General features: G+C 42.5%; 1 protein-coding gene and 1 long non-coding RNA gene across 15 annotated transcripts in view; one reads left to right on the top strand and one right to left on the bottom strand.

Annotated features, from left to right (window-relative positions):
* The window catches only part of LOC128322297 (uncharacterized), a 28,321-nt gene extending 17,022 nt beyond the window's left edge, over nt 1-11,299 (top strand). The window contains exons 2-3 of the long non-coding RNA XR_008305655.1: nt 8,984-9,239; nt 10,876-11,299. This is a non-coding gene — a long non-coding RNA (uncharacterized LOC128322297). The remainder of the gene's footprint in view (nt 1-8,983; nt 9,240-10,875) is intronic.
* The window catches only part of GREB1L (GREB1 like retinoic acid receptor coactivator), a 270,059-nt gene that overhangs the window by 75,091 nt on the left and 168,366 nt on the right, over nt 1-26,602 (bottom strand). For 12 of the 14 annotated variants that reach the window (XM_053243286.1, XM_053243284.1, XM_053243292.1 and 9 more), the window contains 6 exons: nt 22,799-22,933; nt 19,601-19,738; nt 17,946-18,065; nt 15,751-15,888; nt 12,789-12,974; nt 6,253-6,579 (listed from right to left, as the gene is read on the bottom strand). In XM_053243286.1, coding sequence (XP_053099261.1) covers nt 6,253-6,579; nt 12,789-12,974; nt 15,751-15,888; nt 17,946-18,065; nt 19,601-19,738; nt 22,799-22,933 — 1,044 coding nt within the window. Of the gene's footprint in view, nt 1-6,252; nt 6,580-12,788; nt 12,975-15,750; nt 15,889-17,945; nt 18,066-19,600; nt 19,739-22,798; nt 22,934-24,067; nt 25,005-26,602 lie in introns of those variants that run through there. The other 2 variants (XM_053243298.1, XM_053243293.1) reach the window with 2 other exon arrangements.

Genomic DNA, 26,602 nt, shown 5'->3' with positions numbered 1-26,602 from the left:
CTTGGTGCGGTTGAATTGAAGGCCAATGAAGATTAGAATTTTCACTCAAGGCACAAATGAACAAGCTCAAACTATCATATTTCAAACACATTGTGAAGATCCAGCTCCCTTGAGAAGTCCATAATGCTGGGAAATGTTGAAGGAAAGAGAAGAAGAGGACGACCAGAAGTAAGGTGGATGGATTTGATTACGACAGCAATGAATGTACCACTAAGAGACCTTAAATGCCTAGTTGAAGACAGATCATCCTGGAGAGAACCTGTCTACGTGGCCGCTAAGTGTCGACACCGACTTGATGGCACTTAATCAATCAATCAATCAATCAATCATACTAACACATGCAAATAGTCTGCAAAAGGCTCAACTGTGCTTTTAAAGTCATGTGTGGAATGAGCCATTTTTGGAAAGGTGGTGTATAAATCAAATAAATATATAAATAAAATGTGTGAGAAGATTGGGGTCTGCAAATGAAAGTGCAGTGAGTTTCAATTAAAATCCTCCAAAGGATATTCACATTCAATACCTGAATGCAGGGGTTCCCAACCCATGGTACACCAGATGTTGCTAAACTACAACTCCCATGGTGGGAGCTATAGTTCAGCAAAATCTGGAGTACAACAGGTCAGGAACCCTGCCTTGATACAAACTATGTATTATGTTAGAAAGTCCTATTCCTGCTCCTAGGAGAAACAAGAGAGAGAGTTTTCACATCAATTTAGCACATAATTTTAATGATTCCCCAAGGTCAGGTTGGCTTGTAAATGTGAAAGGAAGCCTTGCAGAGAGCAAACTTCTCAAAAGAACTCAACTAAAATTGAAACAAAATTGTCTTAGAGTCAAAGCACAAAGACAAAATTATCTGCACTAAAAAGTGTGTGTATGGCAGAGAAAGGATGGTCAAAAATGAATTCCTCCCCAATTATGAACATTATAGCAGATAGTAAAGTTGTTTACACAACCTTGCAAAGGTGGGTGGGAGCAGGAGAGGTTAGTGTGGAGCCTTAGGACCTGTTCCTATCCAGTGGCTGAAGCAGGGTTACCACCATCATTTTACTTTGGTTTTAACCAAGGTAAAAGGTGAATAGCCCCTTCCTACTAGGGATGTGCAAAACGGTTCGAATTCAATTCGGTTTGATGGTTCGAATCTGAACTGAACCAGCCATTAGGTTCAAGCTGCCAGTTCAAATTCAAACTGAACTGGGGGGGGGGGTTCCGATTCGAACTGGTTTGAACCTCCCAAAGTGGGTGGAGTGGTAGTTGGCAACCATGGGTGCCTACCACCCAACCCCAAAAGCAATCAGACACTCGTATGATTTTTAACGAATTTTTGAATTTATTTATTTTTTATTATAGGGTATAATGGGACTCAAACCAGCCCATTATCCCCTATTGTGGAGCACCTAGGGGCACAAAAGTGGGATGGGTGGTAGGCACCCAGGGTTGCCTACCACCCACCAAACCCCATGGCAATCAGACACTCCTCTGATTATTGGTGAATTTTTAAAGTATTTTTAATTCCTCATAGGGAATAATGAGGATTCCAGCAAATGTATAGCTTCATACATAGCTTTAGTGGGGAAAGGGGTGGCCTAGAGTGGAGTGTGGTGGGTGGTAGTGCCCAAGGGGGGCAAGGAAGCTACCACAATTATTTGAAAGGAATGGGGCAACGGGCTGATTTTTAAGTGATTTTTGAAGGTTACATCTTTTAAGATTTTTCTCCATAGGGAAGAATGAAGATTCTTCAGCCTGTTCAGCCTCAGCCTGTTACCTCTCATCCAGCCCATCACTGTCTCCAGGCAGGCATTTGGGGAGGTTATGCCTTCTCCTGATGATGCTGACATGGAGAAAGATTTGGGTGTCATCAGCATACTGATAACACCCTGCATCAAATCTCCTGATGATCTCTCCCAGCGATCTCATGTAGTTGTTAAACAACATCAGAGACAATATGGAGCCCTGAGGGCCACCATGCCAAAGTTCAGTTTTAACAACAGTCCCCGAGGGACACCACCTGGAATCTGCCTAAGAGATAAGAGTGGAACCACTGAAAAGCAGTGCCTCCCACCCCCAACACCCTCAGACGCTCCAGAAGGATACTATGGTTGATAGTATCGAAAGCTGCCGAGAGGTCCAAAAGGGCCAACAGAGTCACACTTCGTCTGTCAATTCCCAATTGGAAATCATCCATCAGGCTGACCAAGTCAGTCTCCACCCCATAGCCCACCAGAAAGCCAGTCTGAAAAGGGTCTAGATAATCAGTTTCATCCAAGACTGCCTGGAGTTGAGAGGCCCCCACCCTTTCAATTACCTTGCCCAGCCATGGAAAGTTGGAGACAGGCCTATAATTGCTCAACTCTGAGGAATCCAAGGCAGGGTTCTTCAGAAGTGGTCTAATAATTGCTTCTTTAAGGCAAGGAGGCATCCTGTCCTCCCTCAGAGAAGCATTTATGATCTCTACTAGGCCTTCTACAGCAACCTCACTGCCAGATAGTATGAGCCATGTTGGGCAAGGGTGAAGAGAACAGGTGGTAGTCCTGTTGCCACATCGCTCCAAGCAGCTTGTTCACATCCTCACGAGTCAGAAACTGAAACTGATCCAGCCTAAGCACAAAGGAGGAGTCACTGGACACCTCCGATTCAGACACGGCAGTAATTGTGGGGTCTAAATCCAAGTCGGCCCAAATACGAGAAATTTTATCCACACAAAAATCATTAAACACATCACAGCGGGTAATAGATGGTTCCAAATTCTGATTCGAGGGAGGAGAGGCACTCACTAGCCCTCTCACAACACTGGACAACTCCACTGGATGTGGACTTGCAGGCGCAATACGGGCTGAAGAGAATCACTTCTTTGCTGCCCGTATTGCCAGAGCATAGATCTTCAAATGTGCTCTGTGTTGTAATCTGTCGGATTTGAGTCGAGTCTTCATCCGCTTGCACTCCAGTCTATATCACGCCCTCTCTCTCAGATAGTGAGGAGGAAGGGGAAGCTGACAGTCCTTCAGCCGATGCAGGGGTTCCTGAGGGGCAGAGCCTGGCTGTCAGTTCCCAAGAGACGGCTGTGGCAGGTCCGGCTGATGATTCAGAGCAGGCACAGCAGTCTGAGGCAGCAGAGACAGCGACTGACGAACTGGAGGATGAGCTGTACAGGCAACCCCCACTGACTCCACAGCAGCGGTGCGTCACAAGACGAAGGGCACAGCTGGAAACTGTCAAGAGAAGTAAATGTCTCTTGCAGAGGGCTAATAAGCCTTGAATCCCTGCCAACTGAGAGTTATCAGCTTGGACTATGAAGCACGTCTACAGCTTTCAGTTAACCACTGGAAGACAACGTTTGTCATCCCTCGTGTCGACAGCTTTCAGCCTCTATCTTTCAGATAGAATTATTTCCGAGCTGTGTTTCGCTGCTGCAGCCCAGTTTGTATTGTGAACTATCTTCCTGGACTTCCCTTCCGGGTGGCCAGATTGCTGGCAGTCTACCTCGCCGCTTCAGCCCCTGTAGTTCTTCTGAATACCAAGGGGCAAATTTGGAAGTGGGTCGGAGAGGACACTTAGGTGCGATCATGTCTACTGCCCTGGTGAGCTTGCTGTTCCAGTTCTCTACCAGGGCATCAACAGGATCACTGGCAGAGCCAACACTAAATCCCTCCACGGCTTCTTGGAACCCTATTGGAACCAATAACCTTCTCGGGCAGAGCATTCTAATGGGCCCCTTGCCTCTGAGAAGGTGGGGTGTGACTGTCCAATCTTAACCAGATTGTGTTCCGTCCATGACAATGGGGAAATCACAGGAGTCCCCACCCACAGAACACCACACTGATCTGAGTGAAAGACCAGATCAAGTGTGTGACCTGCAATGTGCGTCAGTCCCGAGACCCTTTGGGATAGGCCCATTGTTGTCATGGCCACTATGAACTCCTGAGCCGCCCCAGACAAATCAGTCCCAAAGTGGACATTGAAGTCCCCCAGCACCATAAGCCTGGAAGACTCCAATGCCAAACCCGAGACCAAGTCCATCAGCTCAGTTAGGGATTCCATCAGGCAGCAGGGTGATCAGTACACCAACAGAAGTTCCAGTCTATCCCTGGTCCCCAAACTTAGGTACATACATTCAATATGGTCAGACACTTCCAAGGGGATCCTGGTAAGGGAGAGGTTATTCTTATAAAGCACAGCCACTCCACCTACTCGCACCTGCTCCTCAAAAGAGTACCCTGGAGGGAGAAGCTGGGACCAGACTGGGCCCAAACAAGTCTTTGTAATACATACCAGGTCTGCCCCTTCATCCAGAATCAAATCATGGATGGTTTCAGACTTATTCTGGAAAGACCTGGCATTACAGAGGAGCAAAGTGAGGGTCTGTGGGAGGCTGGCATGCTCCCCAAGGTCAAAGAGCTGGCAGGACAGCCAGAAGGGGAAACAGCTAACAGGGTTGTGCACAAATCAAGATTTGTTCATGATTTGAAGGGACAGTCCAGGCACTTTTAAGAGCAAGGAGAGCAGGTCCATACCTGTTCCTCTTGTCACTTGCCACAACTTCCTGCTGCAGCATCATGCATTGTGGCGGTACAGTGGCATGCACATGGCCTCCATGCATGTGCGGAGGCCATATGCATGCCACTGTGCCGCTGCACACAAGGTGCTAAGGGCATGATGCCACAGAAGGAAACTGAGGGGAGTGGCAAAGGAGCAGGTGCAGATCTGCTCTCCTCGCTCTTAAAGGTGCCCAAACTGCTCCTTTGAATTGTTCATGAATCTTGATTCATGCACAATCCTACCCTCTCTGTCTCGCACGCATGCACGCTCTCGCTCTTTCTCACACACCACCCTCCCCCACAGTGTTTTCTGAAGAAAAAGAGGCCTTTCAATTGGAAACATGACTATTTAGTACATATTCCCATGAACATGTGTTTTGGCCCTCAGAAGAGAAAATTTCAGTCCCTGAACTAACCCAGAAGCATTCAGTGACTGCACAGCTTCCTAAGGCTAGGCAGTATCCCTGGACACGTTCCCTTTAGGGCTTATTTAGGGACTCCAAATTTCCACCAACAAACAGCCTTAAAAATTGCATTTCCCCCCATATCTACTTTACCTTTTAAATGAGAAATGTCCTACCTTGCCAAAAGACCAACTTTTCAATATGAAAAATTAAAACCTATCATAACAATCTGGCTCTAAACCAGAGTTTCCAAAACTTTCAATAGCCTTTTGATTAAATTCCTTTTTTGTGGGTGGGGATGTTAAAATGGAAGACATGCTGAAGCCTTGCACTTAAACAAGATAACATATACGGTATGTTATCTTAGACAGAGTAACTACCTCCAGGAAGTAGATTAGATGCAACATGTTGGCTACTTCTCCAAAAGCAGTTTGGCTGGTTGTACACAAAGAAACCCATATCCCACATAAGTGAATGATGATGTTTCTTGTTCATAACAGGAACAGATGTCTCTCGAGATATTTTTGGGAATTCAGATAAATAAAAATACCCCAGTTTCATAGCAAAAAGGGTACACACGAGCAGCAAGAGGGATATTTAAATACAGCCATGTGATAAATCACGTAGTACAGATGTATGTGTAAAGTAAAGATAAAGATTGCCGTCAAGTTGGTGTCGACTCCTGGCGACCACAGAGCCCTGTGGTTCTCTTTGGTAGGATACAGGAGGGGTTTACCATTGCCTCCTCCCGCGCAGTATGAGATGATGCCTTTCAGCATCTTCCTATATTGCTGCTGCCCGATAGAGGTGTTTCCCATACTCTGGGAAACATACCAGCGGGGATTCGAACCAGCAACCTCTGGCTTGGTAGTCAAGCCATTTCCCCACTGTGCTAATATTGTGACTGTGTGCTGGTTTTTCAATAGACCTCTGAGACATCAAATATCTGCACTGAACATTGGCTCAGTGCAAAGGATCACCTTACATACAATACCTGCCTACAGAGGATTTCACTTCATGCCTCTGATGAAGTCAGAGTAGTAGTCCTGTAGTCTGATAAAGTCAGACTGTAGTCCACAAAAGCTAATGCTACAATAAACGTGTTAAAAGTTTAAGGTGCCACAGGCCTGCTCAATCTAGGCCCCGCTCCCAGCTGTTTTTGAACTACAACTCCCATAATCCCCAGCCACAGTGGCCAATAGCCAGAGATTGTGATGAGAATTGTAAGCCAACATCTGCAGGAGGGCCGAAGTTGAGCAGCTCTGGACCAACACAACGTGCCTCTACATCCCGTGGAAGAAGATACTCACCTAAGACTACTACGCAGAACTCATTTCCTCTGATCTTCGATGTGCAGATTGCAACAACGTAATCGGGCAGCCTTTGTTGGCGTTTCACTTCACTCAGAGAACGCAGCGTTTCTGAAATGCCTTCAGCCAGAGAATTCTGAGTAACCACCACATGCACCATGTCCTGGGAGACGCTGGCAATTAACCTGGCAAGCCATGGGAGTTGAGCTGGTGACAAGGAGATGCACTGAGCACTCATTTGTAAGGACTGCTCTCTCAGAGTAAACTCCTGCATAGCTTTCAGCATGATTTGTTCAAATTCTTCTCTGAGAGGTATCTTATCAGGACCTGTAATTTATTTTGGGGGGGGCGGGGAGAGAAATAAAGGATCAAAACATATTATTAAAAACTGCATCCATCAGGCTGAGTATTAACCAGTGCTGTCAAAAATGTCCAGATACAGAGCTGGCAATACAAACGTGTCAGAGCAAACCTCTCCAAGTCAAAGAATGAGTGGATTATGCCACTGCAAAAATAAGGAGAATATCAAAGAACTGGATGGCAGAAATTATTGCTGCCAAGAAGTAAAATGCAAGCCAGTGCAGTGGGGGCAATAGGGAGCTTTCCACTTCAGCATATGGCTTGGCTTGCTTGTGACCTTGAGATGTTGTCTCTTTTTCTGAAGTGCACTTCCTCTGTACATTGTTTTGAGATAATAGCTAGGTTGGCTGGTGAGTGAGTGAATAACGAGGTCTTTTGATTCCTTCAGTTTCAACATTTCTATGAAATTGGGCAGCATCCCGACTAAATCAGTCACAACTACATTTCACTGAAATTAATGAGACTTAAGTTAGTCATAAATAACTTATCTTATAGATTTCAATAATGCATAGTCATGACTAACTAGTTTGGAGGGTGCCCAATGTGCTTTTAGGTGGCCAGAAACAAAGGGGAAATTTTCATGGCAAAAACTGGCAATTGTTCTATTGGCCTAGAACAGTCAGTCACTAGAAATAAAATGGAAAATTGGGACACCCACAGTGTCCTATGTTACACTGACTAGAAGACAGCTGTATACCTTATCATCTGACTCAATATTCTCACAAAAGTTGAAGAGGCACATCAAAGAGAAAAATTGATTTTCTTTAACAACTTTGCATCTTTGTTGAAAGGCTTGCCTAATGTTTAAAAACCAATCGTTACAGCCCCCATATGGAAGCCTCCAAAAGCCAGTACCATACAGAAATACTCCATGTAGAGGCTCTAAGGTCCACTAGCTTCTTGTTGTATGAATCAGCTGGAACTTATGGATAATCCTCCCTTGAGTCAAAATGAAGATCAGGAACATGCTGATATAAAAACTCTTGATGTGACTGGCCCATTCAAGTGCCAACAGTGCTTACAGCCTCTGGATGGAGCACCACCAGGAATAAATATTTTAAGTAGTCTCTGTGTGAGGGCTATGGAGCAGCCCATGAGCAGCTGAAACTGCCCAAGAGTCTTCTCTCAACAGAAAGGAAAAGTCACCACTTAAACATGAGATGTTACCACTAAGCACACAACTATCCTTGGACTAGTCCACAGAAGGAAATTTGTACTCCGTATCAGGTTGATACTTCTACTACATAAAAATGACATAACAATAATTGTATGGCTTGGCTTTCTCTGCATTTTGGCATAAGAAATGTAACCATTCACTATTACTGTCATCTTGCTAAATCTCAGCAACCCACATTCTCTGCAGTGTAACAAGGGTGGAGCAAGAGCTCCATATGCACAGGGAGCCAGGAGGACACTAGCTGCACAGGCTTGCTGTGCAGCCCAGCACTCAGGGTAGGGGGTGGGAAAGAGATTGTTGCTTCTCTCCTCTCCCTGCAAAAAGCCCCTTTCACTGCCAGAAATATGCCCCTGGGGGCTGCATGACCCTCAGTGACATATTTCTGATAGCAAAAAGGGCTATTGCAGAAAGAGGAGAGAAGCAAAAATAGCTTCTCCCCTCCCCACAACCCAAGCTGAATGGCAAGCCTTCAACACAGCTAGTGTTCCGGCTCCCTGCAAGGGTGGAGCTCTTGCTCTGCCCTTGCAACCACGGAGAATGTGGAGAACTGGTTCCAAGTTGTGCTTTGAGACATGAGAAAGCATTTGTCCACTACTCTTCTATTGTATTTTTTTCCTTTTTATTTCAGACGGTGGCATTCCTGAACATGTAAGCAGCATATTTATGTAAAATTTCAGTTAGTTCTAGATGAATCAAGTCATCACCAGTCACAATCAAGAAAGACTCATTTTAGCAGCTTTGTTTACCATAATTTCCAGAATATCACAGGAAAACATTAACTTTTCACATACTAGCAGGCTACAAGAAAAATCAACACATGCAAGGACTTTAAAGAGATATGCTGGAAATTAAGCAACAAAGAGCATGGACTGCACACACACACACACACACACACACACACACACACACACACAATGCCTCTCACAGAGCTTTGCTGGAGGACCAAAATATTAGGCTGCCAGCCCCCTCATTGTTTGAGAAATCTGAGTACAATGTAACCAAATTAAGCACATATTAAACATTCTCTCACTAGCAGCCGCAGGACTTAGAAATGCTTGGCTGGGCTGGATTGTGTCCCATCTCTAGGGAAGCATCTTTCCTCTAAGAGCTATAAAAACCTCACTAGAACAAAATATTACTATGGCTGAAGGGTTGAAGAGTCATCTTTTCCTCTTTATCATTTCACCCAAATAGCTGCTGCAGCAGAAAATGCTAAGCTTCACATGGCAAAACTGACAATCTGCCAAGGAAACCATTATCACAGAAGCAAGGGTTTGTGCTGCATATTGATAACAGCTTTGAAGGTCAGCAGAGAGGAACAGAAGGTACCTAAAGAAGACCAAGGATGACACTTGCTCTCAGATTTTGGAGGACACCCAGCACTCACGACTCACCATGAATAACAGATACATCCATTGACAACAGGAACAGTCCACACACATACCCACTGGTAAACCTGCCTGTATAGAATAAACCAACAGAAGTGGCCACTGAAGGGCAAAGTACACAGAAATTGATATTTTGAAGAGTAGCAGGGAGGAAGGGAGTTCATTGTAAATACAGGATAACTATAGTATTCACAGGGGTTCCCTTCTGTGCAATTACCATGTATATGGAAACTGTGAATATTGAGTCATTGAGGCAATGGGATTGTAAGGATTAGGCTCTCAGGGAACCGAGAATTCCCCCCAAATGGGGGAAAATGGTTTAAAAGGTCAAAACACAGTGGCCTACCATGCTCTGCGGACCTCTAGCAATCCAGCAATGTCCCCCAGAAGTCAGAAAACATCAATTTTAATGCATTTTCCCATGATTTTTCCCAGGGTTTTCCAAGTAAATGAGCCACAAAATGGTGGGCAGAAATGACCTAGGAGGTGATTTCCACCCACCCCCAAACCACGGATACATCAGTCTTAGCACTTTGTGAGCTGGTTTTTGGTCACATGAACAGAAGTCAGGTGCCAATTACCTGCAAAACCACTGATGCTGGTCCCACGAATGCCAAGGTTTATTTGTATACATCTGGAACTCTACCAGTGTGTGTGTGGGGGGGGAGGGTTGATTCTGAGCAGAAAATGTTCAGTGAGAAAGAGTTAAGCATATTCGTGCACGGGCGCGCACACACACACACACATATGTACACCTGTGGATGTGGTGATGTTCTGTTTAAAAAGGCATACTGGCTAGAATAGAATAGGATGGCTAGCTAGAGACCAAATCAAGGCTTTTTTGTGACAGCACCACACACAAAAATTGCTTCATAAGGAGACCTACTAGACTCCATCTTTTAAGTCTGTCCACACCAAGTTACATTTTTATTTCAGAGAGCTTTTCACGATTGATTCATGTTTGGGATTTTATTTTACTTTTCTAAAAATATGCATTTATAGCAGGCCTGCTCAACTTCAGCCCTCCTGCAGATGTTGGCCTACAACTCCCATAATCCCTGGCTATTGGCCACTGTGTCTGGGGATTATGGGAGTTGTAGTCCAAAAACAGCTGGGGGGGCCTAAGTTGAGCAGGCCTGATTTATAGTATATAGTATCTTGCGGCCTTTTAGACTAGTTTCTACAGCTTTATTTGGGATTTGCTATGCAGGTGCTTTTATTTTTTATGTTGTCTTGAGAATATGGTTTTGTGTGATTTGGTGTGTGTATATAGAAAACTGACAAAACAGAGATAAGCTAAAAATTATTTAAATAATTTTTTGCTTACCTCCATTTTATCAGTCATATACATTTTTTGTGATTGATTGCATCCTGCTATGATCCAGAGCCTACTTGGAGCACTGTTTAGTTGCTTTCAGATCATCTATATATAGATAAATACAGACAGAAAGATACAGATAGATACATATGACATAACAAGAGATCAGGATAAAACTTTGTTAAATATTTCAGCTTCTGCCTTTGTCATTAACACATGTATGAGATTTTAAACCATATTTAGCCCAATTGAACGCAGTGCTTTTAAAGTTCTTCTTCACTTAAATATGCATACTAGGTATATGTGTGACTTAATTTCTTTACTGAATGTTTTGCTCACTTTTGCTCCATCACCTGAAATTTTCTACAATTGCCTTTTAGGTTTTGGAACCTTTTCCCCAAACATAAAAGTGCAGGCAAGAACCTGGAAGCATCTCAGTACACTCTTGGGAGAACAGCCACAATAGGATCTGCTGAAAACCAAAACGGTGATCTTGCAACACAATCTTGCAAAAAACGAAAGAGGGAATTGTAGCAAGGAGAAGTTTAGAGATGCTGGAAAACAATGAAAATGGAGTTAAATAAGCTTTGTTCTGCCTTTGCAACGTCGTGGGGAATTAAGCATTCCATGAAAGCTGCTTTTATTTAAAACAGCATGTTTCACTGAATTTCATTTTATGACTGGTTGCTGATTTTAATGTTTTATTGTTTTAGTTTTTGTGATCCTAACATTATTGTTTTAAACTGCTGTTGGACTCAGATGCAGGATAGAAACATTAGAAATAAAATAAAATATGTAAACCTATCAAAATTTCATGACAGCACTTAAGGATAGAAATATTCCTAGGAGAGATCCTCTTTTTAAAAGGTTCATTCACACTACCCTGCTACAGAAGTTCACACTATTACAGAAGTGTCCAGCCAGAATAGGAGCCATGTGCACTCTCAATCCGCAGTTGTGTGGATTTAGAAAGCAAGGTAGGAGGATGTGAGAGTGATCATGTGGGAGGTGGGAGCTGTGCAGAACAGTTTTTCACCCACCCTTGGTAAGATGCTGGGGACAGAATCTGGGTAGGGCACACCTGTTCTATCCAGCTTCTGCCCACTCCCCATGATCACTCTCTCCTTTTCCTACCTTGCTTTTTGAATTTATGTGACCGCAGACTGGGAATGCGTATGGCTCTCCTACCCTGGCTGGGTGCTCCTCTGACCTTATTTAGGCTCATGTGAACAAGTCTAAAACAATCATATATGTTCCTGAGCAGATAAAGCTTGTAAAAGCTGGTGTGTGCTTGCTGTGGTCACAAGGCACACCAAGCTTGGCAAGCAGCTGATTTCACAAGATAGTTCAAGGAAATTTCAGATACCTGACATAAGCCATTAATTCCTTTGTAAATACAGATTATCCATAATATACAGGAGGGTCTCTCTAGTCACTAAGGAACTCTGATACATTTCCAGCGATGAGTCAGACAATTTTGCAACGAATAGACAATCTTGTCTTGGATTCTCACCTTACAAAGACTGAAAGTTTCATCTAGTTGAGCAACTGCATTGACAGAGGCAGAAACATGTGCTTGAATGAGTCCTTCCTGTCTTCCCCAAATTTCCTTTTTCTCAGACTATTCCTCAGGAAAAAATCTATAGGAATGACAGTGGCAATGGAACTACTGCCTTGCCCCAGGAGAAAGAGAAGATTCCTTGTCCTGACACTTTGGCCCTCCAGTTCTTGTTGGGCTACAACTCCCATGATCCCCAAACACAGTGCCCAATAGTCAGGGGTTATGGGAGTGGTAGTCCAACAACAGCTGGTGGGCTGAAGTTGTACAGCCCTGCTATACACAGGGCTGTCCTTAGAGAGCCTTGGCAGGGTGCGGGGCCCAGGGCAAATCAGCCAGTGCGGGGCCCCCTTCCAGTTAATTCTAATGGGGGTTAAAAGAGCAGGGTCCGTGGCGGTCGCCCTGCTTGCCATGCCCGAAGGACAGCGCTGGCTACACAGCTTCCTTGAAAGGAAAGGGACTGTTGAAACTTAAGGTACATACTAAGCATACATACGAGCTGCATTTCAGAAAAAAAAAAAAAATTCCCCAAAAGGTTAGAGGTGCTCTCAAACAGTTTCACCAACATCTTCCCAATCCACCTTTCTTGAGTTTAATCTCTCAAACATTGAGCATAATGGCCGTAACCATGGATTTTTTCATACAAAAACAAATAATGAAAGGTTTATCACTAGCAAAAGGCAGCGATTTGTAGGAAGTGGTATAAACAAATCAATATACATTGTAATGCCTTACCTAGCCGAACTAGATACTGTATTGTCAAAATAATCATGTTCTCCACACTTAGTAACTGACTCCCAGTCAATCCAAAAAGGTCCAAATCCTTGTTTTCCAGCTGTGGAACCTTGTAGCAATTTACTAGCAAGGGACTTACTACAATGTCTCCAACATTTCCATAGAAATAGGGTAAAGTGCCATAACCTTCAAAACAAAAAGGCAAACTCATAATCATTTTTAAGATTTGAAATGTATTATAATCTATATTACTACATATAGTAAGGTCATGTGCCATCCCCAAGTAGGAAGTTGGGTCCTGCCAATGTTTTGCAGCTAGCTGTTTCTTGAAGACAGTTAGCAAGAAGTGTTACAGAGATATGCATGCTCAGGTTCTAGCTTACATGGAAATATAATTAGGGATGGGCCCAGACCGGTCCAGAGGCCATTGAAGAAGCCTCTGGACCGGTCCGGACCTGGGCGGTCCGGTTCGGGTGGGGAGGGTACCTTTAAGAGCGGCGGGAGGGTTTACTTACCCCTCCCGCCGCTTTCCCGCTGTGGCGCCGTAATCCTAAGAGTAATTGGGGCAGCAGGACACCTCCCTGCCGCCCCTTCCCCGACGTTGCTTGAAATAATTCCCAGCAGTCCTTTGCGCGCGCGCATGTCACAGAGACGAGCGCGCGCTTCACATCTCTGTGACGTGTGCGCGCATGCGCAAAGGACTGCTGAGAGTTATTTCAAGCAACGTCGGGGAAGGGGCGGCAGGGAGGTGTCCTGCCGCCCCAATTACTCTTAGGATTACGGCGCCACAGCGGGAAAGCGGCGGGAGGGGTAAGTAAACCCTCCCACTGCTCTTAAAGCTACCCCCACCCCAGTGCCGGACCGCAGTTGGCAGTTCCATGCACAACCCTAAATATAATGTGGGAAGGATAGCACAGTTGTATCTATTTCTGAGATATGACATTAAGTTAACCCCTTCTCCAAAACGGATGCATTTGTCAGTTATACCCAAATCACATTTTTAAAAATCCTCCTTAAAATCCTTCTTAAATCTTCCTTAAATCACAACTATGCGTCAGAAAGATATGTGAATTCCCCAAGTCAGCCAGGTTTTTGCACTTAATAAATACATAGAATAATTGATGATGATGAGGATGATGATGATGATGATGATAAGAAGGAGGAGGCGGCGGCTTTGGAAAACTGAACACCACCCCTGCTAACTGGGCAAAGAGGCACCTTTTACCGTGGTGATTCTCTTTATTTAGCAGGGGGAGCGTAACTGGCCCTATCCACCCCCAGCACAGTACTTCCAGTGACGGTTGCTGGTGTGTGTCTTATGTTTCTTTTTACAGTAGAATGTGAGCCCTTTGGGGACAGGGAGCCATCTTATTTGTTATTTCTCTTTGTAAACTGCCCTGAGCCATTTTTGGAAGGGCGGTATAGAAATTGAATTTATTATTATTATTATTATTATTATTATTATTATTATTATTATTATTATTATTTGTGGACAGCTTTACAAGCTACTGAGTTTCAGGTTTCCAAGCCACAAAATTCAAAAATCGGTCACATCATTAGTTATGTAGAAATTAGTTATAAAAAGCAGTACTGGAAGCATGAATATACATAATACAAATCTACACAATACATATGTGTAGATATTAGGAAGCCCTAATATGATATAAAACTGGAGAGATTTTAGTTTAAAAGCAGATTTGGGAGGGTACAGTTCTGAGCAGAGGAGCAATGAGGAATGGGTGCTGAACTTGTTCTCCTCCAAATCACACACACCCTGAGCTACTTTGCCCTTGTGGGGTTCCAGATGCCTCTTTAACTTCATCATCTGGGATAGATAGGCCTTGGGCCTGGACTAGATAGGCCTTGGGTCTGATGCAGCAGGGCTGTTCTTATGTTCTTGGACATGAACCAAAGCAAAAAACCTGGCATTGGTTTTAATATGTTTCTTCTTTATTCACATCGCAAATGAAAGACATGGTCATAATTTTGGACTGCGAAATTCACATCTTCAATCTAAAAACCTATGAGGGGGGAAACAGCCTACAAAAGATGTATCGTGTCCTTCAATAAATCATGTTTAAATTTTTATTATTTATTTATTTATTTATAATTAAAACATTTTTATACCACCCAAAACCCACGTCTCCGGGCGGTCCTGGATTATTAAATACATTAAATACATTAATTTCCTCCCTATGCTGAGGAGTGAGGGAGGGATGCAAGAGAGCCTGAGGCCTTTGCAGTTGGGATGTTTCCCTGAAAAGTAGCCTTGGAACATGACCTATGCCTAGTTCTTCAAAATAAACTAAATTGTGTACTTCTGCATTTGACAAGACAACATCCTATATTAGCACAAAATTAACATATATTTTACACAGAGATAGTAGTTTTCTACACATTTAATAGTTCAGCTGACTTGTTTATTGCTTATGTTGGCCATTTAGCACATGAAGAGAAGGACTGGCAGCAAAATTAAGAGTTAGGATTTTGAGGGCAACTCAGCAAGTTCCTGTCTTAATAATTATGTCACAACACAGCTTTCAAATACTTAAGAGGAAGAACACAAGAATAAATTATTTCACTGGCTCTGCAAAAAAAACTATTTTCTTTAGTTTTGCATTTAACAGCTAATGTGACTGACCTCTGAATGACCTCTTGCATTTTAGGCTTCAGCAATAGCCCTTTACTTTCTAATGATAAACACTCAGCTGTTAACACAGAATGTCTATGGGATGCCTTAAATTACAGATTTGAACTGATTGTCTGTTGTGCTATAGCTGCTTTTCACCACTCTGAGAACAGGGTAAATGAGCTTTCCAAGAACACTGAGTGAACTGCAGTTTAAAATCCACGGGCCTCAGATTGTGTATGTAAGAGACTACCACAATATCTATTTCAGAACTTTAAATGAAAAGGCAAATAATTTAGCTGTAGAACAATTAATTTAATATTGTGAGCTTACCTATCAGAATCACTGGTCTTACTCCTGAGTTGTTCAGTAGATTTTCAGGAACTATTACAGTCTCCCCTGCAGGGATGGGCTGAGGCTGTAAAATTCCAGTTAACATTGATTGAGGAACTGGGACTGACAAAAGAGGCTCTATAAAATAAAAGGAAGAAGAAACTTCCATTACCAAAAGATTCCTACTGTGATTTGGCCCTATGAACAATTTAAGGGACAAGAAAACCCCTCCTATTACTGCAGAACATTAAACACAATAAAATTCAAAACACTTCTGCATTTCCTTTTGCAGCTATAAGGAATTTAAATAAAGAACAAATGCCCTTCTCTAACTCCATGCTCTGATGCAAATAACCTTTAAAAAAAAAAAAAGAACTAAAGTATTGTTTGTAGCTGAGAGAGGAAACAAAAGGGAAACAAGCTAAATATTCATCTTCCCCAAAGCCAGGTGCTGTTCTAGGAGTGTTCACAGAGGTCACCTTTCAATGCTACCTGTCAGGCTAAAGAAAGGATGAGACTCCATACTAACCTATGACCTATGGTATGCAGATTAGATAGCCCAATATGGGCAGCAATCTCAAAGCCTGTTTGAATATTGGTTTACATAGTTCTGAAGTCACGACCATTAAAACGAAGCTTTAGACATGAAGGAGCTACCACAGCTTTCAGCAAGAGGAGGCCCAGAAAGCTCTTAAAGAACTAGATACAATCCTCGTCCTGCATGTAAATTGCAAGGCAATAATTCAGAAGATATATAGGAATAAAACAGGTCTTAGGATTTTTAATTACAATATAGAAATCTGTTTTTGTTTTGATAAAAGTTTCTTTTAATCCACCCAGAAAAGGGGTGCGTGTGTGTGTGTGTGTGTGTGTGTGTTTTAAAAAAATCCTTTAATCTAGAATGCGGCTATTCAGTAACAATACACTTCAAAATAATCCCACTGAAATGAGGAAGTGATCTGAAACCAAACGATATCTTCTCTACAAAGCAACTCAAATCTACAATGGGTGCCCATCCGGTATATTTGAAATCCATAATCGATGGGTTTTAACACATATATTAAAACTCTCCCTCACTCCAGTAACATGCACTCTGAACTTCAACAGCATTTTAATAGAGAATTTTTTTGTTTGTGATCGAAATTCATACATATTGGGTTGGAGTCAAAGGTGCATGAGTGAAGAACTTCCATATGGCAGCCTCAACCCCCAGTTTCTGCCATTTCCCACCACTGGCTGAGTCCCTTGAGACATATTCACTGACGATATGTCAAAGTGGTAAAACACTACTCAAAGCGGTAATTAAGTTTCCCTTTTAATTTAAATGGCACTATTTGAGTAGCTTTTCTCCTGTCAGTAACTGAGGCTCTTCTCACGATTGAGGCGCTTCTCATGATCCTCTGGGGGTTAGCGGGAGAGCAGGCTTAGCCGGCGGGGGCTGGAAGGATTGGGGGCTGCGCAGCCCCCGGAAGCTCCAGCATGCCCTGCGCGAGCGTGCAGGGCATGCTGGGTAGACCCCCGAGCCAGGAGGCTGCTTTTCAGCCTCCCAGTCAGGGGTCTCCTCGTTAGTTGCTGCGGCGTGGAGCTGCATCACGACAACTCACAATCTGTTAACCTGGGTTAGCGGAGCGCTCGCTCCGCTAACCTGGGCTAAGGGGCGGGCTACTTAAGTGGGCTAGCCGCTTGTAAGCCACCAGGCTCGCCTGCAAGCCTGGTGGTTTACACAAGCAGCAAAAATCCGGCCAGGCTCTCCTAGGCCGATTTTTGCTGCTCGTGGGAATAGCCTCATTGTCTATAAGCAAGCAAAAAAAGAAGTGACACCAAAGTCCTCTTCAGATGCTAAGTATCTGTGTTTACTATACATGGTTACAATGGCAACAGGAATGTGCCAGCTAGCTCTGCTATCCATAAATACAGCATTTGTCTTCAGAGACAAATGCTGTACCTGGCAAGAGATCTTCCACAGAACAGGGAATGCTGGGCACTCCAGCATTTGCAATTATGGGAAGGTTCTTTGCCGAATCCTTGTGGACATTGGAGGAGGAGAGGGGCTCTGAAGCACATTGATGCCAGGGGCAAGTCTTGTTGAAGCCCTTCTGTCAATGTTGTAACTGTGTACAATGTACACAGGGTACAACCTGAAGAGGGCTAGAGTCATTGTGCTGGCTGAAGAAACATGCATCTCAGAATCTTGCCTGCTCTTGGAAGAGGCCGAATGGCAGGAACAGGCACAACTAAACCAGAAGGAGGTACTGGTGAGCCAGGAGACCATCCCCGATGTCGTTTCTTTGGAGGCCCAGAACTAGACATGGATGCTAGATAGAAAAACACAAACAAGAGAAAAATATGAATATTTCAAAGAACTGTGGCACATTTTTCTTTTTAAATTTAAGAGACATAAAAATAAATCCTCAACTGGAGCTTGATGCAGACAGACACAGTGGTCTCTTCCACTAGAGCCTTATTCATATATTTTAAACAACCACTCCACCATGGGCAGCATTGAAAGTAGGGCCAGAAGTCCCACCAGGCCCGTCACTCACCCTTCATCAGCACCATTCATGTTTATATTGGCAATTGTCTGCAGAGGCAAATGCCAAAACCATGATGTGACCAGCCTGGGGCGATCCCACAAGCCTGAAATCTGAGGGTCTGTGCTAAAGGCCCTGAGAAAGCTTGTATGTCTCACAGCCTTATTCAACACCACAAATTTGAAATCTAATAGATATGTGCCACCTTTTATATAATGTAGTCACAGACTTTGCAAGGGCAAGACAATACACTCCAGAAGAATTATTATGAATTTAGACTAATCTTTCACTAACTTACCCTGATTTTTTTGATGGACAAACAGGGGACGCTACACAGATGCATGAACACATGTTTTGTTAATGAGGAAAAAAGAGAAAATAAAGTTATGTATATCCGGTAGCTATGTGCACAAAATGGATTTTGTGTTTCATTTTGAGCTCAAAACAAAACGCAGATGGAGGAAAAATTTCGTCAAAGCAGCGGTCGACCCTGGTTGTTTTGAAAGAACAAAACATGAAACGTTCTAATGTTTTGGTCATAAGGAACAATGGGGAATTCAAAACACCCAGTTGATCCCCATGGGTAGCTCCTAGGGACACCAAAGTGGGTTGTGTGGTAGGGCATGATGGGTGCTACTTACCAACCAACCCACAAAAGAAATGGCAAGCAGGTGATTTTAAACAATTTTTAACCATTCCCTCAAATCCCCATAGGATCCTGGGATGAGAATGGATAAGAAAAGAATCCCCTCTGCAGCTGGGATGCCGTCACACGCTCTATCACCTAGCCCCAAAAGGGAAGGTTAGAGACAAGTCTATAGTTGTCCGAGTTGGAAGGATCAAGGGAGGGCAATTCCACCTTAATAACACATTGTGGGGCAGTGGGGCCGCATTAATCCAAACTGGTCCAATGGGACGCAGCAATCCTGCTAACTGAGCAAAGAGAGACCTTTTAAAAGTGGTGATCATCTTTATTTAGGAGGGGGGAGAACAACTGGCCCTATCTATCCCCAGCACAGCATCCCCCCAGTGGCTATTGCTGGTGTCTATCTTATGTTTCTTTTTTATGAGCCCTTTGGGGACAGGGAGCCATATTTATTTGTTTGTTTGTTTGTTTGTTTGTTTGTTTGTTTTAGTTAGTTAGTTAGTTAGTTAGTCTGTCTATGTAAACTGCTTTGGAAACTTTTGTTGAAAAGTGGTATATAAATATTCATCATAAGCCTGTTCATTCAAAATTATGATTATCAGAATTGTTTTGATAAGTGGATTTATTGAAGTATACTAAAATTAATAATGACAAATTTTGGGGTTTCCTTTACCTTGCTCCCCAGCTACACAGCTAGGGCCTGGAGACATTGAGTGAGGAACAGACCGGGAGATTGTAGAGCTCATCACATTAGTCCTTCCTCCATTATTGTTAGCACTAGCAACATCAGTGGCACGCAAAGACAGAGGAGCTGAATGCAACAAAATAAAAGAGCCCTTTAGGTAACTACCTGGAAACTATTGTATTGAAGAATCCAAAAATGATAAAACAAGGCTTACGAAATTAAATGGAAAACATTTAAACTTTATACAGGGCTTTTATTTTTCAAGCACAAGGAATAAAAGAAGAGGACGGAATGACATACTTTGAGGATATCTGAAAAATAAAAACTGAAATGAGCATCCAATCTAATTAAATCCCAGAACATTTGATAGAAACTGGAAGCAGACACAACATTCAGTTATAATTAATTAAAAGTAGAGCTGGAAGCTTTCATTGCATTAGATGATCAATTGGTAGAAGTCAACTGTAATTAACGGGGACATATTTTTATTAGTGAGGTTGACAACTGAATATACACTTTTAATTTTGAGACTATTATACGTTCTGATGTATTAATGTATTAGATAATGAAAAAGAAAATTAATTATTGTCATTCCTTCAAACAAAAAGCAGTGTTTTTGTTACTATATTGAGGACTAGGTAATATACAAATTCATTTGAAATTAATCAAAGAACCAGCCAACTAATTGGTTAAAAGGCACAATTAACTAATATGCTGAATTCGTCTTAATAACTGAGGTGTCCGTTTCCCAAGAAGAATATTAAGAACATAAACAAAATTCTGGATTTGAATTTAGAAACACAAAATTAATATAGCGGCCAAGCAATTCACTAAGCAAGATCACTATACAAGCTCAATTCATATTAGTGGGGCTTGGCAGATTGCTGGATGCTGTTGGATATTAAATTCTAGGGATGTGCAGAATGTTCCAACAGCAAAATATTCCAACTAGTTTTGAGTGTTTCGACCATTTCGAACTCAAAACAGAACATCATTAAAGTAAAGGGTCTGTTTCGAGCTTGGAGCAGAACCACCTCTGTTTCAATCAAAACGTTTCTACATTCCGAGCACCATTCTGGATGCCTGTTTCTCCCTTGCTGATTCGTTTTCTGGCACTGGCCTCCAATTAGCTTGAGATCTCCTTGCTTCTTGTTTGGCTTGTTATCATACAAATCAAGTGTTGTCATGGGCAACTGTGCCCCCACTAACTGTAGGGAGAGACACTTTTGGTGGGAATTTCAAAATGTATTCAAAGAGACTGGGAAGCAGAGAGAGCCTTTATACTCTCTTGAAGAGGATAGATCAGGAGAGAAGGAAGGAATCAAGGAAGATTTGATTTTGTGGTTTTCTTTTCTCCACACTGAGTATAATATGATGTGCTATTGCTGCTATAACTATCTTGTTTTGCTGGATCTCAGACTGACAAAGGCAGAACTTGGGGGCCTTCCCTCCTTGTGGTTTGTTTTGTTTGTGAGATAGTGTTGTGGCGAGAAATGGACGGGGCAGCTAGAGTGTGTTATTTCTTGGTGACTGCTGTGTTGAGCTCCATATCTGGCCTTAAGACTAACTTGTGCTTCACTTACTACTCTGGTCTGCTCTGTAATCTGTATTGCAAGATGTACTCAATCAAAATGTAGCTGAAGTTGCTCTCATTGAACATGGTTATGCTACTTGCTGCTAAGGGTGCTGCTCTGGCAGCTCTTGCAATACTAGGAAGTAAGGAGTCATAATTGTGTGTGAGAGAGCAGCTTGTGCCAATAATGTTACTGGAGCACAAGAACTGTGGCTGGCAGTGGATTCTGGGTCAGTGATTATTTTTTGGCCATTTTTTGAATGTGTTTGAAATAGGTGTTTTGTGTTGGGAGGGAAAGATTCCCTTTTACTGTGTGCTTCTGCATTGTTTTTCAATAGAAGTTTGCAAAATGCATTGCATTCTGTGAGTGCAGCTTGTTCCGGCCATGGGGAACAATGGGGAAACCTGAAACACCCCATTATACCCCATGGATAGCTCCTAGAGACCACCCATCATGCCTACCACCCAACTCACAAAAGAAATAGACAAGTGGGCAATTTTTAACAAACATTAAAAATGTTTAACCTTTCCCCCAAATCCCCATAGAACCCATAGGTTAAAAATGTGTTTAAAATCACCCACTTGCCCATGTCTTTGGTGGGCTGGCTGGTAGGTAACACCCATCATGCCCTACCACCCAACCCACTTAGTTGTCCCTAGGAGATACCTATGGGGATCAATGGAGTGTTTTGAGTTTCTTCATTGTTCCCTATGGCCAAAACACTCAAAATGTTTCAAGTCTGTTCCATCAAAACAACTGGTATGACCGGTTGTTTTGATGGAACGTTTCAGCCATTTGCGTTTCATTTTGCACTCAAAACAAAATGCAAATCCATTTCATGCCCATCCCCATTAAACTCTGGTTCCACATTACAGCAGATTACTCAACCATTGGACCACTGAGGATTCTCAGCTGAGCTCTTCTTCCTACCATGGAGCTAAGGCACTGTAAGAACCAGAAACTCTTAACTGCCAATTCAAGTTACTTGTTTGGCCTTCCAAGGTTTTTAAATTTTTTTTAAAGTATCTTAATTAGTTTTACATTGGTTTTTAATCACTTTTGAATTGTTTTTAACACTGTGTCTTAAATTATGTGTGATTTCATGTCTTTTAAAATTTGTTGTAAACCGCCCAGAGCCTTTGGATGGGGCGGTTTATAAATGTAATAAATAAATAAACAAACAAAAGTCCAAACACTGGGTGTGTAAGAGGCCATAATATTTTACTATGTGCTGTAGTGAATTTAGCATTCAATAAATGAATACACCAAAATGTAGAACTACCATTTATCTCAGACACATGTGTGTGATTATTATGAAAACAGTGTGTAATAGTCAGGCTACCTCATGTAGCTAATTTGATGAGAATAACATTTCAGCGATCCTAAACACTTGAGCTGAGGTACCTTTGATTTGATTTGTTTCAGAAATGAGGTAATATATAGCAAAACAGATTTATGTTTGAGCATTACCTGATTATATTAGGACAGTCACTTGCAAATAGTTAGAAGTGGCAAATCGTTTTACCAATTTGAATACATGCAAGTTGGTCACTTTTTCTCCCAGTCAAATAACTTTCCACAGGCCTGAACTCCTGGGAAGGTAACACATTACCTGTTGCAAATGTCTTTCCTACGAGTTGAACAGGCAAAGCTAGTGGTCTCACTATGTTCTTATTCCGAGTTAAGTCTTGAGTTCCACTTAAATTAACAGCAGAGGAAGATTGTGCTGGACTGAACATCGAAGAGTCTGTCAAAGAGATTGTTATAACTAATTAATTTTTTAAAATCAACATGAATTTTTGATGTTTTTGCATTTTCCTAAAATGTCAACACATGCTTTCTTTTAGACACCATTACAAATTTTTATCCACAATTTTACTTTCCTCATACTTATCACGTATTATATGTTTCCCATATGCAAGACATTGATAAACTTTAATATTTACTTCTTAAAGTGGCTTAAATCCTAGAGCACTTAAATCCTATTGATGATCACTTCAATTTATTTTAAAAGATGGTTCCACTTAAGGAAACAAGACTCCTAGGTCTGTCAAGCAGGTACAAAATCCCCCTAACAGACATATAAAACAGGAGAAAATAAATGGCCCAACAGAATAAAGGCAACATAAAAGCAAATATCAGAACAGAGGTGTTTCCAATATTCAGATTTCTCACACTTGACATTTGTCAGAAAGATAACACCACTCTCAATACAGCAACTAGAGAACTTTACACCTTCTAAGTTGCCCATAATTAGACTGGAGAGAGTTGGAGGCAATTCTGGTTGGAGGCAGATGATATTTCTTCAGTGTCAAAAGTGGAATGATAGAAGGATCATTGCTTAAGTGGTACACATACATTCCACTCTGGCAAAAACCTTTGCAAGTTTCTGTAGTGTTTCAATAGTCTATTTGAGCAGAGACAACCCTGATGTGTGTATATATCAAGTGTAATGATGCCTTTATTATACTTTATTGTATTGGTTCTTTTAAACAATATCATCCATCTCCAACCTTACAAGGAAAACTTTATATAATGGTCATGAGTATCTGAATTTTGCAGCCACACTGTGAAAGCACAGAACACTGTACTGGAGGTATGTAAGTAGGGCAGCTGAAAGGCAGATAAAGACAACACAAATCAAGAAAGGACACAATATTTTCATTAATATTTGCTAGGGCTAGCAATTTAGCTCAGTCCAATTACCTCATCAAAGGTGCATACTGCATGCAGTTCTCAATGTCTCTTTACTGGAATAGGCCGTTTCCCCTCTAACTTCTCCTAACTGCTGCCATGGCTTTCATCTCCATGGAAGTGTACTCCCAGCTAAGTTTACCTATAGTCAACTCCTATAGTCAGTTAGTATCCCAGCTAAGCTTACCTAAAGTCAACTCCGAATAAATTGCTTTCTCAAAGGCCTTGGGTTGTCTGGGATCATCGTTCATGATTCCCTGGACTGGTTTAGCTGGACTGGGAAGAGTCCAAGTGGCTTTGCACTCCACACTACAGCATGTGGTGTCTTTTTTTTTTTTCCCTGTGTCTTTTTTCTTTTTCTTTTCCTTTTGGGTAAAGTGTCCCTTTTCGCCATTCTGGCTGTCCTTATAGCCCAGATGCACTCCCAAGTGTTGCCATCCTCAGAAATGCTTAGTCATGACTTATGGCCAAACAGAATCCCCTATCACAGGAGATGGATGGAGGTAAAGAAGGTAAGTGTCCATCTCATGGTAGCAGCACAATATTCAACATCTTGGAAATCTCAGCCCTTAAGACGGAGAAGATAGATTAGAACAGGGCTACTCAACTTCTGCCCTCCTGCAAATGTTGGCCTACAACTCCCATCATCCCTGACTATTGGCTACTGTGGGTGGGGGTCCTGGGAGCTGTAGTCCAAAAACAGCTGGAGGGCTGCAGTTGAGTAGCCCTGGACTAGAATGTGTGTAGGTACCATCTGGTGAAGTGTGGTGAGTGGGCAGGGATGGGATTCAATGTCCAACATAGTTCTTTACCATAGTTCTTTACATAGTTCTTTAAAGTGAACTATGTAAGATAATTAAATAGTAGAAAAAATGGCTCAGTTTGCATAACTTATACAAGTTGTAGAATTCAACAATTGTTAGTATAGAATTTGAGTTAACAGTGCAACATTTTGGTTTTCTTAGCATAGGTTATACACAGTTCTAAGTTTCTGTTCTTACAAATACATAAGAATGATTTCTTTGTCCCTGAGGTTACATTTAACAGCAAATCAATCTTCCCTTTAGGCTGTTGATATCCCAACATGCCTGAAACTGTTGTGACCTAACAATGAACTTTTCTTTGGAAACAATGTATGCTGAATTTCACTAGAATACTGAAACTGGTAAAAAAAAACAAAAAAAACAGGGCATGCTTGTTTGAATCAACACCAATCTCATAGAAAACAGCCAGTGAGAAAAAAAGACAGAAGGCAAAGGGAAGGGATATTTCCAAGAGATCTGCCAAATCAATATACCCTGGAGGCAACACAACCTGAGAACAACGAGAGTAAATGGAGAAGCAGAAAATAGAGGATTTGCCAGCTGAAAAAATTAAGCTGGATCATTAACTCCAACTCATCTGCCAAAATACTAACTAGGCTATAAACTGTTCAAGGCTTTTTGACAGTAACTAGGCAAGGGAGGTACAGTCAAGGAATCTACTCCTCCAAGATCTTTCCATTAGAAAAGTTCCTCCTTGTCCCCAAATGGTTGCCCTACATGTGAGAACATACAGGACCGGGTCTCACGATCAGTGAGACCCAGTTTGTGGCGGTGAGTGGGAAGGGAGTGGGCAGGGAGACCTAGGTGGCCGGATTGACCGCCCACACGATTGCCAGCTCCGTGACGGAGCGGGTGGCGGCTGGGGGGAGTGGGGGCTGCATGGCCCCCGGAAGCCCCAGTATGCCCTGCGTGAGCACGCAGGGCATTCTGGGGAGACCCCTGGAGCCGGCTTTTCGCCTCCCCTCCGGGGGTCTACTCGCAAGTAGCCGTGGCGTGGAGCCATACTGTGGCTACTCACGACCAGATAGCCCGGTTTTGCGGAGCACTCACTCCGCAAACCCGGGCTATGGGGAAGGCTACAGGAGCGAGTTACCCACTCGAGAACCACCAGGCTCGCAGCCAAGCCCGGTGGTTCTCACAATTAGCAAAAATCAGGCTAGGCTCTCCTAGCCCGATTTTTGCTAATCATGTGAATAGCCCCACAGTCGAAGCATGGGACCTTGAAGTGACCATGTTGCTATTGAAAGACTACTTGCTGGAAGGCAAAGATATACAACATGGTACAGCAAGGTAGCTATCAAAAGACAAATCCAAGTTCAGCTTTTTTCACATTTGTACAGAGAAAATGAGTAAGAAAGATTAGGGGGGAAATTAGAAAACTGCATAGTTTATAAACCATTAGCTACAGTATCCTTTTCACAAAGCACAGCTCTTCATAAAAACAGCAGCACTCAGGCAGTTACAGAGAGACACAAAGAGTTATTCACCAATCTAAGGCAAATAGTAAGCTTTTTTTTTTTTTTAAGAATAAGAAGCTTTTTGGGGGGAGGTGGGGTGACATGTCTAGAAACTAGTGTGAATTAACAGGCAATCTAGTTCATATGCACTAAACATGTGAATTCCAAAAGAGCATGGCCGACATCCAGACTAAGAAAGCACTGGTGCTGTTAATGCTGTGTGTGCATTACGGGGAGGAACAGTATTTTGTGGATTTCCCCTTCCCTCTGAAGCCCACTTGAATCCTGGAAAAGTGCCCCTGAGATCTTTGTGACCTCCAGTACTTCATGCTGGCCCATGATCTTTTCCATTTTGAAGAGAGTGGCCAGAGTCAATGGAATTTAAGACTCCTAGACGTAATAGTGATAAAGAAGGGGATTTGAATAGGTGGAGGTTTTATC

Source organism: Hemicordylus capensis, chromosome 4, assembly GCF_027244095.1.
Source record: "Hemicordylus capensis ecotype Gifberg chromosome 4, rHemCap1.1.pri, whole genome shotgun sequence".
Classification (NCBI taxonomy): domain Eukaryota; kingdom Metazoa; phylum Chordata; class Lepidosauria; order Squamata; family Cordylidae; genus Hemicordylus; species Hemicordylus capensis.
This window is presented reverse-complemented; position numbering and strand designations above follow the sequence as displayed.